Genomic DNA, 12,014 nt, shown 5'->3' on the forward strand with positions numbered 1-12,014 from the left:
GCGACAATCAAATCTGAACACGCGAAAAGATATTCATCACGGAACATATGGTTTTTAAATTTAAATTATTTCTTCTTATTGTATATGTATTATCTATTCATTATTATCCATGAATTAGCTTAATATACTTATTTAAAACATTTTTGTAATTATAATTTCTCATTTCCTCTTTTAGAAATATGCGAAGAGCCTCCTCCACCAGAAAATGGAGAATTAATGTGTTCAGCCCATAGAAGCGATTCAAATAAGTATGCAGGTTACGTTTCATAACATTAATATTAAGAAAAATCAAAATATAGTTCTGTAGACTAAATTTTACTGCTTAACCCTGACCTGGGTGTATTTTGCTATAATATAGCACTTGTTGTAACAAGTACTATATTATAATAAAATATAGTATTGTATTTAGGCGCTTACTATTTTAGTTACAATGTTGTAGGAAACGTTTTATTGCTATGTAAGAATAATTAGTAACTAAGAATATCATTATCGACAAGAGAAGCGCGGATGAGATGACATTTTCATCCAGTGGAAAGGACTCAGATTCGGAACGTGGATAAATAATTGGGACACCATGGATCATGAAACACACGCGAATGCGTCTATTTTAGGGTCGTTAGCTGAATAGTACTAAGCATAAGAACTTAGAATTCTCCAAGAGGAGTGAGTGTTAGAAAGAAGCATTTTCCCTCTACAGCTCACGATTTACAGTTATTTTCTATGTGCGCTTTCATGAGTTTCCTTAGTTTCAGACTGAGGGAAGAAACACCTTCTTGCTCACAGTTCTGAATTCATCACTGATTTAGACTTTGATACGCCATTCCAATTATACTTTATGATATTCATATGGAATATTTCTACTGAAAAGATGCTAAATTCCTTTTTATGGGTAAATTCTTTTCTAATTTTATTTCATTTATTTATAATAAAAAATCTGCCAACGCCCTTTATTTATTCCACATAGAGAGTAGCCGAGGCCATTTCAGTCCTATCAAATTTTGTAGCCTGAGGGTCGGTCAAACTCCATTGTAGCCAATCAGATAGCCCAAGACTATCATTAATTTCAAACGGCAACTAATGACGAGAAGCAGACAGGTGCAGCAATCTCTTGGTCACAAACTGAATAAATTATTGTCTGAAACAATGTGCATTCTGTGGTCAATTTGTTGAGTTTATCATGAAAACTTGGACGATAAAACCGAGTTTTCTAGGGAAAAAAACTCGCTTGCTCCTTTAAAAGAGTGACTAAGTCAGGAGCCGGTGAACTGGAATCAAACTTAGAATAGTCTAGTGTTATGGATGCAAACGTCATTTCCAGAGGGAAACAACGGTTTACTTATTGATTATATTATTTATCAATCATGACTGAGTGCAGGCGATCTAAGAAAGCGATTCTTCCTGTATCATTTTTCTGGAAGAATGTTATGCCTAGAAGACATAAAAATTCCTCTAGAAAATGATTCTAGACATTCCAATGACCCCAGGGATGAGCAAAAGATTTTCAGGGAATTGAGGCACTTTATTTTTTAAATTTTTATATTGTTGCCGTTTAGTCGCATATAAAGACAGGTCTATCAGCTATGACTTTTATTCCCTTATAGAGAGTATAGTGGTGAGGCCATTTTAACCCTATCTAACTTTTTGAAGACTGACTGGGCAGTTCAGTCTCCACTGATAGGCAATCAGAGATTGCCCAAGGCTATCACTAATTTAAGTGGTATGCAATGAAGAGACAGCTCTTCACTGCATGCAACCATCCTGTGGTCCCTAATCTCAACACAATATTTTGATGTCTGAAATAGCATCGATTCTAAAATCGATTTTCTTGAGGTTATGGGACAAAAAACCTGAGCCACAAACTGTTGAACAACATGGTGGAGAACCCACTCATTGTTCTTTCACTTTTCTGGATATTTGCCTGAATGTTCTCCTATTTAAATGTTGGAATATATATATATATATATATATACTGTATATATATATACACACACAAGTCAGCAGACACCATAGGATGAAGAACAAAAGTTTACTAAGATGTAGGACTTCCTTACCCTGCAATGACTGCAGCAATCCCATTGGAAACACTTTCCACTAAGGTACAATAGCGATCAATAGGAATTTTGGACCATTCTTCCTCTAGGCATGTAAGAGGTCTTGGACTGTTGACTCTTAACCTCACCCAAGGCCCAGTTCATCCCACAGTTGTTCAATACGGTTCAAATCAGAGCTCTGTGATGACATTCATGTCCATAAACCAGGCAATTGCAGCAGCCTAATAACATGGTGCATTGTCTTGCTGCAAGAGACAATGGTCAGTTCCATAGAAACGCTACAGAGTAGGAAGCAATGCATTGTCCAGAATGTTTAGATACCTCTTGGTGATTAATCGTAATGGCACCACAAACAGAGTCCAAGACCATACCAGGAAAAACATTACAATACCATCACATTGTCACCTCCAAATTAGTCAGGGTTTCCATCGCAGGATGGATATTACAGTGATTGCAACTGCAGAAATATTTTGTTACTGCTTTTTGCGACCCAATAACGCATATACATGCCGCTTTGGTAATGAGAGCTTTGTTCCTATGACGTAATCGCACTAGTATGAGGAACAAGAGCTAGCAGATATATTATTATTATTATTATTATTATTATTATTATCTGAGACCTCCAGGGAGTCAAGGACTCATCGAGGGAGGTTGTAAATTACCCAACTCAGCTATTATACGTTCCCTTAAATTTATTTATGCTAGATGCACTCATTACCACTAAGGGCAAATTATTCCACTCACTCACTGCTCTCTGGGAGAAAAATCTAGCGCTTACCTTTTTCTTCACTGAGAATAACCTTAACTTCCATGGATGCCCCCGTGTTTTCTCCCCGCCTTCAATATAACGAAACATTTCATCATTTGAAATGCTATAAGACCCATTCAAAAGTTTATAGACCGCTATCATATCACCACTCATTCTCCTGTTAACCAGAGTCAGCAATCCACATACTCGCAATCTGTCCTCATCATTAAAATCCCATAAACCGGATATAATCTTTGTAACTCTTCTTTGTACCCTTTCCACATTTTCTTTATCCCCTTGGATAAAGAAGATGTGTAAAGGCTACATCCATCGCTACATGAGACCAAATCTGCGCACAGTAACCCAGGTGTGGTCTTATCAAAGTCTTATAAAGGGGCAAAATTATTTCCTTATCCTTACATGTCAAGGTTCGCTTCAACATAACAATTATCTTCTGAGTTGTATTTGCAACTTTTACTATGTGACTTTGAACTTTAAATTCTCATCCACCAATAAACCAAGATCCCTTGCCTCTTCAGTTTCTTGTAGCATATCCCCACTAATATAATATGCCACTGGACCTCTAATCACGCCAAAGTGCATAACTTTGCACTTACTAACATTAAACTGTTAACCATTTTCATTTGCCCAGATTCCCAGTCTATTCAAATAATTTTGTAATAGCTGAATATCAGTAGCATCCCTGATTGCCCTGCCTATCTTCGCATCATCAGCAAACAATTGCACATCTGATGATAGACCCTGCTTGTCTCATTAATGTATAGATTAAACAATAATGCCAAAGGACTGAACCCTGAGGTATACCACTGGTTACCTTAAATCTGGCAGAATCACACTCACTGTACACCACTTTTTGATATCTGTCTGTCAACCATCCCCTGATCCAAGTCAATAGATTATATTCCAATCCCATATTCTGTAGTTTACGCAACAGCCTGTCGTGTGGTGTCCTATCAAATGACTTAGAAAAATCCAACATTATCATAGTGTATCCATTCCCATTATCCAACTCGGCCGTAACATTGTTATAAAATATGAGCAAATTGCTAAAACATGACCTTCCTTTTGTAAACCCATGTAAACCCAGAGTATAGAATGCTTGTCTACCGATTTCTGCATGCGAGTTCTTACCAACTTCTCTAAAATCTTCACTACCACACCAGAGATAGTGAAGTAAGGTTTTTTTTTTTTTTTTTTTTGAAGAACACATCAGTTTCTGCACGACCCTTGTGCAATGGAACTATCGTACATTCCTTCCATTCCTGTGGTATCATTCCTGAGCTGAGACTCAAGTTATACAAATGTGTGAAAGGCCTAGCCAATTCAGCTGAATATTCCTTTAGCAGACGGGCCGATATTCTCAGTTCCTATTGGAAAATTCTTATCCAGGTTATGCAAGAGCGCTTCAACCTCATTTTCATGAACCTCTAACTCTTCATCCAATGTAGCAGTAGCACTGTGCAGCATGCTACGTACACCTGGTTGATATATCTTAGCAAAGTGAACACTCATTAACTGAGCAATCTCCTTGGTTTCCAAAACTCGTGTACCATCTGCATTCAATAAAGTTATTCTTCCACATTCATTCTTTCCTTTGCTTGCAGCATAACGATAAAATTCTTTTGGATTGCCTTTAGCTTGCACGGCCAATTTTTTTTCATACTCCGTTTTAGCTTTTCTCACAATACTCGTTCTTTTCTCCTGAGCTTTATATATTTCATAGCACCTATCACTCTTATTCTCATGATGCTCTTTCCACATCATCTTCTTCTTGTATATCTCTTGCTTAATAAGGCTGCACATCCATTTCACTCTCAACCTATTTATTCTTCGAACATTAGGGATACATTTAGATACCGTCCTCATTTAAGTACTTTTCAGAGATTCCCATGCATTGCTGACATTCAGCAATGCATGCGACTGCATGTAACTCCATTTAGAAACTGATACTATGGGACCAAAGATAGTATTCTTCTAAGTTGATCATAATTTCCTGCTTTGTAGTTCAGCATGTAACCTGTTTTAATCGGAGCTCCAATACAAGTAGATACTTCCAAAGAAAGAACCGCATGATCACTTTCATCAATTGGTGGTAAAATAGCCATATTCTTGACAGAGATCCCTTCTGAAGCTATGAGCAAATCCAACACTCTTTGACCTCTAGTTCCTTCTTTCACATGCTGCTTGAGAAAGTTGTCTCCCAACAATTCAATAAATTCCTGTTCTTTCTTATCATGCGATTTCTCTTCTACCCAGTCAATGTTTGGAAAATTAAAGTCACCCATAATGATCATTCGTCCGCGCGGTTAGCCTAGTGGCTTTGCGCTTTGCAACCATATGCCTGGGGAAGGAGTGTCCTAGGTTCGATTCCGGTCGGAGACGTGAGGAGCTGAAGGATCTTCCTCAGCCATAGCCAAGTTAGCCGGTCTTGGGCGCGGGCAGTAGGGTTTTTTCCGCCAGTTTATCTGGTGTTTTTCATCCCGCAAGCAGGCAAACCGGCCCCGTGAACACACAGGGATACAGCCAAGAATACTTTGAGGCATAGGAGTGACCATTCTATCCTCGTATTTCGGTTACGAAATCCAAGCATGCTTGGAAGGTTGTGGGCCTTAAAGGCCTGTTAAAGCCATTGGGATAGATAATGATCATTCGCTTGGTACCCCGTAAGGCTAAATTGGCGATGCATTTCTTCTTCCCCTATAACTGAGTCGCCAGGTCTGTAACAACACCCCACCATATATTTCATTCTGTTAACCCCCACTTCACACCAGTGGGAGTTAACTCAAACTCATCGCTACATGGGACATTGTCATTACCATCATTGTTTTCTTGTATTTCTATCCTAACTGGACTTAAGTCATTTGATATCATTAGTAGCACTCCTCCTCCTCCTCTCCTATCTCTTCTGTCATTTCTAAAAATACTATATCCGTTACACTCGATCCCACTTACCATATCTGATTCTGATAGCCAGGTTTCACTAATGTCAACAATCTTAGGCCACATTGTATTCAATAAAGCAACAAACTCAACCCTTTTGTTTCTACTGGAATTTGTGTATATACATAACAAATTACGACCTGGCCTATTCTTATAATTAGATATGCAATCTATTTGATCTTGTTCTAGAATTTTCTCTTTTCTCTCCCCAGACATACTTAAAAGGTCCGAACCCAAAGCATATTTTCCCACTCCTTTTCCACATAAATAACCATGTTCAAAGGCATTCATATCATTATCATGTTTGTATACCGTAGCTGAACTTTCATACACATTTTTCCTATTCCTCCCTTGATGATCTAGTTTCCCTGACTCTCTGCATTGGATCTCATACCAAGAAGTAATTTCTCCAGGTTTCTGATGCCAAATGAATTGAAGTACAGGCCATCATTCTTATAGAAATCGTTTCTGCCATAAAACACACTCCACACATCTAAAAACTCACATCCATATCTTCTACATAGCCTACATAACCATTTGCTACCATCCCCCCTCTTTCTTAACTCAGTACTATCATATCTAGGTAATACTCCTACAATTTTTACTCTCTCAGATTTCTTTCTCGCTTCTTCCAACAGACCTTTCATATATTCTCTCATACTATGTTTGTCACCACTTAAATTATTAGTACCTACCAACACTACCATTTCTTTTTTGGTTTTCAATTACGTTTGACATATTTTCAATTTTCGCTCCCTGGAAACTAGAAGTGGTGACTCCCTCGGCAAACGCAAATTTTAAAATTGAATCACCATACCATATTACCTCTTTTTCTTAGTTAACTGACGTACCTTTTCATTAATATTTTGGTTCCATGTTCAGTATTTTCCTTCCTGTTCTTGTTCTCATCCTTTTTCTTATCCTGTCGAAGTTCAGACAAACGTTTTTGCATCTTTTCCAATTTCCTGGTCGATTTCCTAATAATTTCTTTTAATCGAGCTATTTCTAATGTCAACGTATCCTCAGATAGATTATTATCATCACTGCAGTGGTGCTTTTATTCAGGACAAACGCTCTCCTCAGTAGCAATAACTTTAGCTTTAGTCACTGCCTTGTTACGACGAGTTATTTTGCGCCATTTTTAAGAGTAGTAAAAACTAATAATATTTCTGAAATTATGTTATAAAATGCAATATATATATATTTGCGCCATTTTTAAGAGTAGTAAAAACTAATAATATTTCTGAAATTATGTTATAATGCAATAACTACACTAAAAACTACAATAACATACTAAAATACACAATTAAATCTAAGAAAACACTTCATAAATCAACAAAAATCACAAATCTTTCAGGAGCTCTCTGACAGTACGTCTTTTCACCTGCTAGTCTCGACACCAATTCCAATGTGTACCATAGTCGCTGAGAGTGACACATCTAGTTTTTCTTTGCATCCAAACAATTTAACACTTGATTTCTTTTTGTGCATTTACAGTCAAATACTGAAGTGGAGGAGTTTTCCTTAAGGAAACCCGGTGTGGCATCCCGTAAATGAAGCGAAGTGGCCAGAGAATACATTCATATGCACTGACCTAATAACCTCAGTTGCTTCATTCGCAATTAGGAGCAAAACATTTTGATTTTTTTTGGCCCATAAAGATAAATTCAGATTACTATCTGAAGAGATAGTCACATTTTCATGAATGATTCGTAGCAGAATGAGCAGGGTATACTTAAAGTAAAAAATCTGGAAAACACCAGCTTATTTCTCTGTTCGATAGATCATATGATTTTTATTATGTGTTTTAACAGGTTATTCAGACCGGTACAGAGTTTCCTATGTATACTGCAGTGGGTGCAGATATGTTAAAAGGATGTTTAAAGAGAACACACACACTAGTGAATGCCATTTTTTTTATCCTAATGATATGGCTAATATGGTTGGAGCAAGGAGATCATGCAAGTGATCAGTACTTCAGTTTGACAAACACATTTTGCATTCCTGCATAGTCAAAACATCTAATAAAATACCAAAAGTTGTCATTAGCCATGTAACTGCTACTCATGAAAAGACGAAGGCATTTCCTAAAACTATCTGATATCCAGCTGTTAATAAATATAACTTTATCGGTGGACCAGAAAGTGCAGCATTATGTTCTCATGAACTAGATTCAGACCTTCATCCTCCAGCTATGTGGGCATTTAAGTAACCCGAAATTTTATAATTTAGACTTCAGGCCTGAACTTTTAAAAGGGTATAAAAGTGTTTCATGCTTACAGTTGAAACTCAGAAATATTCAGAGATCTCATATAATCTTCCTTTTAACTTGCACTCTCGAGGGTTTATTAGTAATCGGACCTCAAACTGTTCACAGGGTAAGGTGGTCACCTTACGCCCCGGTGTATCCAATGTCTGTAGTGTTGAGTTCCCAAGGCCAGTTTGCCTGCTTTGCAGGATGAAAAACCCCAGGATAAACTGGAAAAAAAAACCTACTGTCCACGCCCAAGACTGGCTAACTTGGTTATGGCTGAGGAAGATCCTTCAGCTCCTCACGTCACTGACGAGAATCAGACTTAGGACACTCCTTCCCCAGGCATATGGTTGCGAGGCGCACAGCCACTAGGCTAACCGCGTGGACAAATTTCAGAAATATATATAAATTTTTTTTGAGTTGATCAATGATATCAGATACATCGAGGAGAGAACATCATTAAAATGGACATAGTTTGTTTATAGATACATCAAAGCATAAGCTGAAGACACACTTTTGCACACTAAAAATAATTTTTTGTTTCTTTTTTATTCTGATAGCATATCAGCATAAAAGTATAGTATGAGAAAAATTTTGTATGACCCCCACAAAAAATAAAAATTCTAGAGTTAGATTCACTTGTTGCAAATTTAGTAGTATTGTAGACTAAGAATTACATAACTTGAAAACCTTGCTCCTGTAAGCAACGACGAATCTTTTTTAAGCAACTTCTTCTTCTGATCTATAAGATTAGTGGTGGTTAGAGACTGAGCAATGATATTCATCTACCACTTAAAGACATTCACAATCATCTATACCATGGTAGGTTCAAACCCTCATCCACAGGGTTGGAGAGCAGAGCATAACTCTTCTAACTGTATTCAGCGTGGTTAAAGTACATTGCTTGGAAAGAAGTTAATGGGCACTCCCATGGGCAAGGTGAATCGTGCCATGTAACCAGTACCGGAACAAGATAATTTCACATCCTGGGGAAAGACTCAGTGTGTTCCCAGGGCAAGCTCTGTTGCTTTTAAAAATTGTAAAGTTTCTAATGTAGAATTCATGTTTTCCCGAAGTCTACTGTCATTTTTGAATTTCAAATTTGTGAATCATTATTTTCATTATTTTTGAAAGACATGCAGGCTCTAAGGGCCTAGTGCCAACCTTAGTTTCGGCGCTTGGGCGGGTACCCAGTCACCCTGCCCCCTTCGTCTAGTACTGCATGTAACAGGTCAATACCAATACCACTACCATCAGCCATCCTAAGAGTGGAAAAACCATTCGCCTATTAGATGATTTAATCCCTACCTTCAGTGATAACAATTCTATTAACACGTTCTTTAACATACTCCATCCGTTAGTAGCGGACTTGATGCCAACCCTAATAAAACCAAGTTATTAATTCCAACGACAGATCCTACAAATATCCTAGGAGTGCCATTCCTGGTAGCTCAAACACTGACAACAGAAGACTTGATTAGCAAAAGCCAAATCACTTTACATGAATGGGACATATCGGTCTTCTCTCCTTTTCAGCTAGAGCGACTATCATCAAAATCGTGGTCATCCGTACACTATGATACGCCATACATCTTACAGATATCAGGGAAAATAGAGAAGCTGATCGGTACAAACCCTTACCTTCATTTCTTTTGGAATCGTCGCGAGCAGGAGGTGAAGCTTCAGCATCATCTTCTCCATTGCTTACAAAGCGGATTTGATTCCCCAAGTATTATCATATATCACTTCTTCACTAACACCATTAGAATGATTAAGAGAGCTCTTTTCTCCACTCATTTTAGCAACCATCTAGTCAAGTACTTCCTATGATATTCTCTATCTCGCTTCAGTATAAGTAACCACAAACGAGATAGTGCATAAATGATTCCAGAGTACTATCGGAATACAAATGATTTTATTAAACAAACATCAGTCAAAGGAAAAAATCTGTTATCTCTAAAATCCAAGCAGTTATACTCAGTGGTTAAATTCGGCCTGGACCCGTCCCCGGAAATTTTTTATGCACCAGGCCCAGACCCGGAACATTTTTCTGTATTGTGACTTTTCTCCCTTTACGGTAATTATGCCTACATTATTCAACAATTGTTTACAGTTTTGAATGTGTATACAAAGTCAATATCGACAGTTGCCTGATTACGAACGCGTGATGAAAGAAAGGTTGGAACTTCCTGTAATGTGTTATCTTGTAGCGATTGAGAAGCAAACATTATTGCAGCGTAGCGTAAGGAATTTTGACAGACTCGTGGCGATATTTTGTCTTTTCTGGTCGCAATGCTGTCAGCAACAGTCAGTGACCAACAGAACAGCAGATTGGCAGTTGTTTATCAGAGCTCGTGATTGTGAGAAGCACGAAGAAAATCGTAATATTTTTTGTTTATGTAAGCCTACTATTTCAACTATGGATAAGTACATTGGTACTTTCTTTAAACGGAAAAATAACTCGAATGACAGTGATAATACAAAACGAGTTTGCAATGACAGTTTGTGTGTAGTTTTTGAACAGAAAGAATGTAACCAATCCTCAGAAACAGAGGATTGGTTATTGTTACAATGCCATAATATTAATACGTTAAGCAAAAGGAAAGATTTGCCGACTTGCTGGACACTCGACCAGTGGATAGCATTCAAAGGTAAACACAATTGGTTATTTTGTAAGGACGGGGTGTATAACATGCGCAGAGATACAGATCCTAGGCGCAAGTTCTTCACATCAGGGTATTCACTTAGCATCGGAGTGGATAAATGGATTAATACGTATTAAAGGGGAAGGGTCTAAACAATGCCAACAAAAGCAACTCACAAAGAAAAGTTATGAATATAGAGATACCAAAATCTCACAAAAGTGCAGAAGGAATTATTAGAAGTAAAAGTGAGAATTCATTGCGACACACTGTAGAAGAACAAAACTCTTTAGTTTACGAAATCATGCACCATGTGTTTCACACTGCTTTTCATATATCCTAATGTTATCTTAAATTGAATTGTCTTTTAATATGCTAGAAGTATTATATTAATTTGTAATTTTGTATTTGTATTTAATGTTTCTGGTGGTGTGGAAGAGAAAGCCTGATGACTTCAACTTCTCCCGAATAAATAAATAAAATTTTAACAAATGTTGCGACAATCTAGCAATAGTCTCAAATTTATGGTCCTTACTTTAAAGGCCCCGGAGCTTATTCGTTTAGAATTTAACCACTGGTTGTACTCAAAAATATTTCAATTTCATAATCACCTATCACCGAATATGAATATAGGGATTTTTTCAACTATCCACCCTTCCAAGCAAGACCTGTCCTGGAGAGTTGCACACGCAACTTTCCAGTGAAGAGGAAAGAAGATCGACAGCACACAACTTAATCACTCCTTTTATTACTGTCCTCTAATAAGATGTATTTGGTTTCCTAATAGTAAGGCCTTGTGTATTCCCATGTGTACAGTAGAATCATATTTCTTCAGTTTCTCCCCACCAATCACTAGCAAAATCAAAATCATCTTTCTAATTACAGAATTCAAGAACCATTTATGGAGAATTCGGAAACGGGATCCACAAAATCCAGCAAGCAAGTTATACTCTATGATAATTAAAGCATTCTATAGCTCCGCTTTGAAATTTCTGCCTTTAGAAAGTAATTTATGGGGAACTCTCGGTTCATAAAGCATTGGTTCAGGTCATCAGTATTATGCAGGTTAAGAAATGACGGAATTCAAATTTATCTGACGCTTCTAATTACCTTTAATAACTTCAGAACGAACAAGTAATGTCCTTAGAGGGAAGAGGAGTCCTAACCCTGGCAGAAGGGCAACACAAGGTGGGTTAGTCTCCATGGGATTCCCACCAAGATATAGACTTCACCTACTCCCTTCTCTCTCTTTTCTTCAGGTTTTCAGGAGCAGTATGCAGACCATGGCAATTCAGATATCAGGAGGTTGAAATGAACCTATAACTGATACTTTGTAACTGAGGTCTAGGTTTAGACCT

General features: G+C 37.5%; 1 protein-coding gene across 4 annotated transcripts in view; it reads left to right on the plus strand.

Annotated features, from left to right (window-relative positions):
- The window catches only part of LOC150094462 (hemocytin-like), a 2,636,009-nt gene that overhangs the window by 35,313 nt on the left and 2,588,682 nt on the right, over window positions 1–12,014 (plus strand). For all 4 annotated transcript variants that reach the window (XM_090412206.1, XM_090412207.1, XM_090412208.1 and 1 more), the window contains exon 3: window positions 176–248. In XM_090412206.1, coding sequence (XP_090268332.1) covers window positions 176–248 — 73 coding nt within the window. The remainder of the gene's footprint in view (window positions 1–175; window positions 249–12,014) is intronic.

Source organism: Typopeltis vanoorti, chromosome 22 (assembly GCF_054136105.1).
Source record: "Typopeltis vanoorti isolate ZY-2024b chromosome 22, IOZ_Tvanoo_1.0, whole genome shotgun sequence".
NCBI classification, from domain to species: Eukaryota; Metazoa; Arthropoda; class Arachnida; order Uropygi; family Thelyphonidae; genus Typopeltis; species Typopeltis vanoorti.